We start from the raw sequence: 6,826 nt of genomic DNA, 5'->3' as shown, positions 1-6,826 counted from the left end.
TTCCAGCAGCACTTTTATCTACAGTATTGGAGGGGTCTGATGAAGCCTCTGGGTCCCCTCCTGGACTGACGACAGGTTCTGATGTAATTGCCCGACGGGTTCTCCTTGCCCGTTGCCCAGAGCTGATTCATCAAGACAGGGGAATTGCAATGGAGATTTTAATTCATGCAGAGCCGGCTGAATGAGATACCAGAGTTTATCACCCAAATAAGTCTCCCCAATAATTCAGAGACTGGGGTTTTTTAAGGATAATTTGGCTGGTAGGTATCAGGCAGTCGGAAGTGCTGATTGGTCAGGTTGGAGATGAAATCATAGGGGGGATCTAAGTGAGTTCTTCTTGCTGTTTTCTGTTCCTGGGTGGGATTGCAGAACTGGCTGAGCCAGATAACTGGTCTGGGTACTGCCAGCTGGTGCCTCAGAATGCAGGGTCTGAAAAATATCCCCAGCACCCATCTCAGATTTTACAATAGTGATGTTATCCCTTGGAGCAATAGGGAAGGTTTGGAATCTTGTGACCTCTGTCTGGATGACTCCTAAACCATAATTTCTAATCTTGTGGCTAATTTGTTAGTCTTACAAAGGCAGTCTGGTCCCCAGGCAAGAAGAGGGTTTGTTTTGGGAAAGGGCTGTTATCTTTGCTTCGAAGTTCAACTATAAACTAAATTCCTCCCAAAGTTAGTTCGGCCTATGCCCAGGAATGAACAAGGGCAGTTCAGAGGTTAGAAGCAAGACGGAACTGGGTAAGTCAGATCTCTTGCACTGTCCTAATTTTCTCACAATTTTAGCAAAGGCAGTTTCTCTGGATGCTCTGCATGTGTGTACCCTCAGCGACTACACCGCTCCTGTGCTATAAAGAATATTTCAGAGTGGCTTTGGTAGCCGGCAGCACCTTCCTCCTCTCGCAGCAGAGATGTGTTTTGCTCGGGAAACTTGACTGGAGCCTTTCCCAGGCTATCTAGCGAACTGCAGAGCATCGTCCGTACTCCGCGGACTACCTCGGCCCTACAGCAAGGGTCGCGGCTCCCCGGCGCTCTCTGCCGCCCTCTACCGGAACCGAGGGAGCTAGACAGCTGCGATATTGGGAAGGCCTCCGGAGCCGCGAAGAGCGCACGCGCGAGCGCGCGCCGGCTTTCCCCGAGCGGGCTTGGTATTTGGCGCCTGCGCGCTGAGTGCGTGCCGCTCCGCCGACCGAAGTGGCTGGTAAGTCCTCAAGCTGGCAGGTGGTCGGGGGAGCGGCCGGAGAGGAGCTGCCGGGAGTTCGTGCCCTGCAGGTCTGGGACGCTGGCGTTCGCTCCTGCCTGGGCCACTTTGGTGGGCTCAGAGCATCGCTTTTTGCCAGGGGGCGTGACCTGAGCCCGCCTCCTGGGGCTAGGGGGTGGAGAGGAATGGGAATCGTTAAGGCCCGTTATCAATTTGGTGCCTGTTTGTTGCTCGAGGAGGGCACAGAGCTTACAAATAGTGAAGAGGAAGGGGCGAGGCTGGACCAGGTGGGAGCAGGGGTGCCCCAAGTCCCAGGGCGGTGAGGATCCAGGCAGGTGCGTGAAAGGCAGGCCCCGTTCCCCCTCCCCACCCCCGCCGGCTGTGTGTGGCGGGTAAGAGGGGAGTGGGGAGCAGTACTACAAAATGAGGGTACCGATAGAAATCGTACAGGTGTTGGGACCACACTCAGGGCGGCAACTTGTCATTTTTGCGTTTTTAATTTTCTTATAGAAACAAGAGATTTCTGTCGTGATTCACTGGGGCCGCTAACGTGCACTCCCTCTTTTCATCTTAGGACATGACACCAGTGGCATATCACGGCCATGGGGTCTCAGCATTCCGCTGCTGCTCGCCCCTCCTCCTGCAGGCGAAAGCAAGAAGATGACAGGGATGGTTTGCTGGCTGAACGAGAGCAGGAAGAAGCCATTGCTCAGTTCCCATATGTGGAATTCACCGGGAGAGATAGCATCACCTGTCTCACGTGCCAGGGGACAGGCTACATTCCAACAGGTGATCATGGAGGGATGATTCCCTGATGAGAATCCCAAGGTACCCTCGGAGTTCTCCTTTCTGCCCAGACAACTTTTCTTCTGGGCAGTAATACCGTAATAGTCAGAGACAGTGCCCTGGACAGGAGCCAGCTCAACTGACTTAATACACTTGGGCAGTTCCACAACTTCTCTTCCTCTGCTTATTTTTCCAACCCTTTCTTCTTTTCTTCACCTCCGCTCTTGTTCTTTTCCTGAGGTTTGGAACGTTCAGTTCGCTCTATGTGGTGGGATTTGTTGACAGGCACATTTCTTTATCTCTGTCACTCACAAGAATTGGGACAGCTTTGCGGGGGAACCATCTTGGAAGCTGCTTTTCAAGGCAATGGATAGCTAATCCTTAACAGGCTAAGGTCAGAAAAATATATCAGGTCAGGAGAGAGAGACAAATACTTAGCCTTGGTACAGGATCATCTATTGCTATTAACAAATTGGCCCTCAGAAAGTCTTTAACAGTTTAGCTGGAGAGTCACAGAAATTTAGAGCTGGTTAGAACCTTAGAAATCATTGACTCCAAAGCTTTCCTATGAAAGGCGAGGAAACCATGGCCTTGAGAGATTCAGTGACTCTGCCAAGCCCATGTAGTAAAGCCAGAACAGGATCCCAGGTTTTCAACTTCCACGTCACTACCCTGGCAGCACTGATAGGTGTTTTATAATTTGTGGCACTCTCTTGTTTCTTGTTCATTAGACCCAACATGTGAATTTCACTAGTATTTTTTAAAATGTCTCATTCCAGAAGAACATTTGTTGTGGCAGGCTCAAGTGAGACGTGAAGGAAAGTACTGCCAACACGTGGGATTTACAAAATAATTGTTTGGCTCTTTTCTAGAGCAAGTAAATGAGTTGGTGGCTTTGATCCCACACAGTGATCAGAGATTGCGCCCTCAGCGAACGTGAGTTACCTGCCTCTCACCTGTTAATACCTACTTCTGTCCCTAATCTCTTTCTGTATGTATGAATGCCAGTTAATTCTTTGAAAACTACATATGTTCTTATAAGTTCCCCATTTTCCTTATAACTGTTTGCCCAAGCAACGTATATCTGCCCCCATCACAATCTGGGAAAAGAAACTTGAAGCTGGAAATGCTTTGAAGGTCAAGGAATGAAATTAGAAGAAATTGGGAAAGTGGGGTGTTCTGGGAGGTGTGGGACTGTTCTGTCCACGTAGCTCCTTTCTTCAGCTTTTCTTCCCAGAGTGCAAACAGTGTTTAAAGGAGTTTTAAAAGGTTTCTCCTGCTTCACTGCTTCTTGACTGGTTTATGGTTCCTGGCTCTTGGAACTTCCCTTTCACTCCCTTCTTTTTCCTGGTTTTGTGTTTAATCTTGACACATTGAACCTTGATATCTGACTGCCTGGGTCGGTCATGTGCTGTGTCATTTGCAGTAAGCAATATGTCCTCCTGTCCATCCTGCTTTGTCTCCTGGCATCTGGTTTGGTGGTTTTCTTCCTGTTTCCGCATTCAGTCCTTGTGGATGATGATGGCATCAAAGTGGTGAAAGTCACATTTAATAAGCAAGACTCCCTTGTAATTCTCACCATCATGGTAAGCCTTAGGGTCTCATTCCCTGGGTTGTGCACCTGCCAGGCTAGGACCCAGGGCACTTACACTTGTTTCCTGACTTGCCCTAATGTAGGCCACCCTGAAAATCAGGAACTCCAACTTCTACCCGGTGGCAGTGACCAGCCTGTCCAGCCAGATTCAGTACATGAACACAGTGGTCGGGACATATGTGACTACTAACGTCTCCCGTATTCCACCTCGGAGTGAGCAACTGGTACGCTGTTCTTTTAGGAACCTTGCCCCACAGGCCTAAGAGAAGAGTACGGGGCTGTAGGAATGCCATAGCTGTGTCACTTTTCTTTTTGTCTCCTCATTTCTACTTGTAGGAACTGGTGATGAGGAAGACCTGATGGGCCCTGTAATTATAAATAATTGTGAGAAAAAGCAGCTAGCATTTAAGCATTTGGGGAGCAGAATAATTTGTAAGAGAAAAAGATTTGCTACAAAATAAGAAGCAGCAGTGTTATAGCCTGAGGTCCATTGGCCTCTCAAAAGGGAAGAGGTTGGCAGTATCAATTAGAGGCTCATAGACTATATTAGGGACAATCTCAGGGAAGTATTTTGTATGTGATGGAAGAATGACCCAAGGTCTTTGGATTGCTAATAATAATACTGTTCTGTGTCAAGCCTGCTTGGCCACAGACCGACTCTGGTATCTTATTTTCAGGTGAATTTTACCGGGAAGGCCGAGATGGGAGGACCGTTTTCCTATGTGTAGTAAGGACACTGTTCTCTGTGTGTGCTCTCTACTGGAGGAAAGGGATGCAAAGTCATACTCCATTGATTGGGGCCTGGTCCTGCCTTAGATCTCAGCGTTTGGCCTATAGGTTCCCTGGCTTTGGATGTCTTGAGATTTATTTGAAGAATGTATTATTATTATGTGTGTATTTGAAGAATGTATTATTGGATATGTGACGGAAGTGCTGGAATTTCTAAAAGAGAACATTAAGCCACTAAAAACATTAGCAAGCTCCAGCACTTATGTGATGGGTTTGAAAAAACAGAAAGTGGTATGACGTTGTGGGAGGATGAAAACGACATGGCAGGGACTGAGAGCTGACGAGCCTTGGCAGCACTTAAGTCGGAAGGGGGAGGGGGCACCCCAAACAGGACAGTGTAACTCTGCACTCTTCTGCTGAGGCTTTTCAAAAAAACAAAAAAAAACTGACTATTTCCATATTTGCTGTTTGGTAGCTTCTTCTGCACGGTACCTGATATCCTGGTTCACAACATAGTGATCTTCATGCGGTGCGTCTCTCTTCCCTATCCCGACGGCCTGTCCGGCCATGTGAGCCTACCACCTTTGCTCAGGAGGCCCCTGTGTGACCACAGGGCAGAGGCACCTAGCCCGAGGGGACGCCCTGTGCCTCACGGGCACTGATACAGTAGACCCTTGGTGTTCTCTAGACGCAGTGTCCACGTGCCCTTCACAAATCACCAGTCACCCTGAGCAGTCAAACATTTTCTCCATAAAATGGGTCTAGTTTAACGAATCACATGATCCCCTCAGAATCCTAATGAGACAGTCACGAACAGAAAAGCTTTCTCAAGATGTTAAGCACTGGGCATTTGACCAGACTTCCTCTCTAGCCACACAAATTACCACATGGCATGGACCTTTAGGGTTGTTTCTGGAACCGTGACTGTTAAATTGGCAAGTGACAAGACTCCGCTGCAGACATGAAATATGAGGGGTTAGAGCAGAGTTTCTCAGCCTTGGCACTGTGAACATTTTGGGCCAGACCTTTGTTGTAGGGGGCTGTTCTGTGCATTATAGGATGTTTAACAGTATTCCTGGCCTCTACCCACTAGATCCCAGTAGTAAACCCTCCATCCCTTAGTTGTGACAACCCAGAATGTCTTCAGGCATTGCCAGAAGTCTCCTGTGGGGTAAAATCATTCTCGATTGAGAACCCTTGTTTGGAAGGCCACCTCCTGGCACAGTATCTCTGTGAAAGTGGAAAGATCTTCTGGCCTCCTGGTTACACAACCATGAGGATATGTGCCTGGGGCCCATGGGTATTGTTCCCTGAACTTGGAAAACATTTCCTGGGACATTTTTCTGGCTTATTTCATCCCCCAAACATAATCAATTCTTCTTGGTTTTCTTTTTCCTAGCACTTCAGTGAAGATTTCATACATTGGCCTCATGACCCAGAGCTCCTTGGAGACACATCACTATGTGGATTGTGGAGGAAATTCCACAGCTATTTAACAACTGCTATTGGTTCTTCCACACAGCGCCTGTAGAAGAGAGCACAGCATCTGTTCCCAAGGCCTGAGTTCTGTACCTACCCCCACATGGTGTCAGCAGAGGAGGAATTGGTTCGCTTAACTCCCAGCAAACATCCTCCTGCCACTTAGGAGGAAACACCTCCCTATGGTACCATTTATGTTTCTCAGAACCAGCAGAATCACTGCTCAGTGCCTAGCCTGTGCCCAGCAAATAGTTGGCACTCAATAAAGGTTTGCAGAATTTAATACGGATCTTTTCAGCTGTTCTTAGGGCATTATAAATGGAGATCATAACGTGGTTCTAGGTTATCAAACCGTGGAGTGATGTGGAGCTAGGATTGTGAGTGAGCTGCTGGCCATTATCAGTGCCTCATCTGTGCAGAAGTGGCAGCAGAGAGGGACCATCCAAATACCTAAGAGAAAACAGACCTATTCAGGATGTGAATTTGTTTCAGCTGTTCCCAAAGGCCTGGCAGCTTTTCAAAAAGAAAGAAAAAAGTGTGTTGGCTTTTTTTTTTTAGGAAGTTAGAATTGTTTTTACCAAGAGTCTACGTGGGGCTTGATTCACCCTTCATCCATTGGCTGGAACATGGATTGGGGATTTGATAGAAAAATAAACCCTGCTTTTGATTCATCTGTGTCTCCTCTGATTGCCTGGGTGTTTTGTAGGGATCTCTGGGGGAACCGTAGAATAGTTCCCTTCCAAGTGGGTCAGGATGGAATAGGAGGAAAGAGACTGCACCCTGATTGTACTCCTGTTCCCATGAGTTCCTGTCACAGCAAGCAGCCTCATTTTCCTCCATCTGCCTCTTGCGGCAGGGGGCTACCCTGTTCCCTTCCAGGACAGAGCACTCAGTGCCCCGTGGAGGTTGGAATTTAGTCTTGAATAAGACATCCTGGTTTGAGGTTGTAAGTTTCTTGGGTCATCTCCACCTGCTCTGCCACCAGAGGTTAGGCTACAGCCCCAGGACGGCAGAGAATCTAGTTAAGAAGCTTGAGTA

The 6,826-nt window shown here is 48.0% G+C and overlaps 1 protein-coding gene across 5 annotated transcripts; it reads left to right on the top strand.

The window, feature by feature from the left end:
* The first annotated feature begins 1,111 nt into the window (after positions 1–1,111).
* Positions 1,112–6,459, top strand: TMEM106C (transmembrane protein 106C). Of its 5 annotated transcripts, none has more exons than XM_003252229.3 (8): positions 1,112–1,200; positions 1,775–1,989; positions 2,859–2,922; positions 3,413–3,572; positions 3,664–3,804; positions 4,258–4,307; positions 4,785–4,838; positions 5,709–6,459. In XM_003252229.3, the coding sequence occupies exons 2-8, from the start codon at positions 1,803–1,805 to the stop codon at positions 5,803–5,805; spliced, it is 753 nt and encodes a 250-aa protein (XP_003252277.1). In that variant the 5' UTR covers positions 1,112–1,200; positions 1,775–1,802; the 3' UTR covers positions 5,806–6,459. The 5 variants fall into 5 exon arrangements, with proteins under 5 accessions (XP_003252277.1, XP_030672536.1, XP_030672533.1 ...); XM_003252231.3 differs by having other exon boundaries at positions 1,163–1,271; XM_030816676.1 differs by lacking the exon at positions 4,785–4,838.
* Positions 6,460–6,826: the final 367 nt, after the last annotated feature.

This window comes from Nomascus leucogenys, chromosome 8 (genome assembly GCF_006542625.1).
Source record: "Nomascus leucogenys isolate Asia chromosome 8, Asia_NLE_v1, whole genome shotgun sequence".
NCBI classification, from domain to species: Eukaryota; Metazoa; Chordata; class Mammalia; order Primates; family Hylobatidae; genus Nomascus; species Nomascus leucogenys.
The sequence above is the reverse complement of the archived record's forward strand: the minus strand, read 5'-3'. Positions and strand labels throughout refer to the sequence as shown.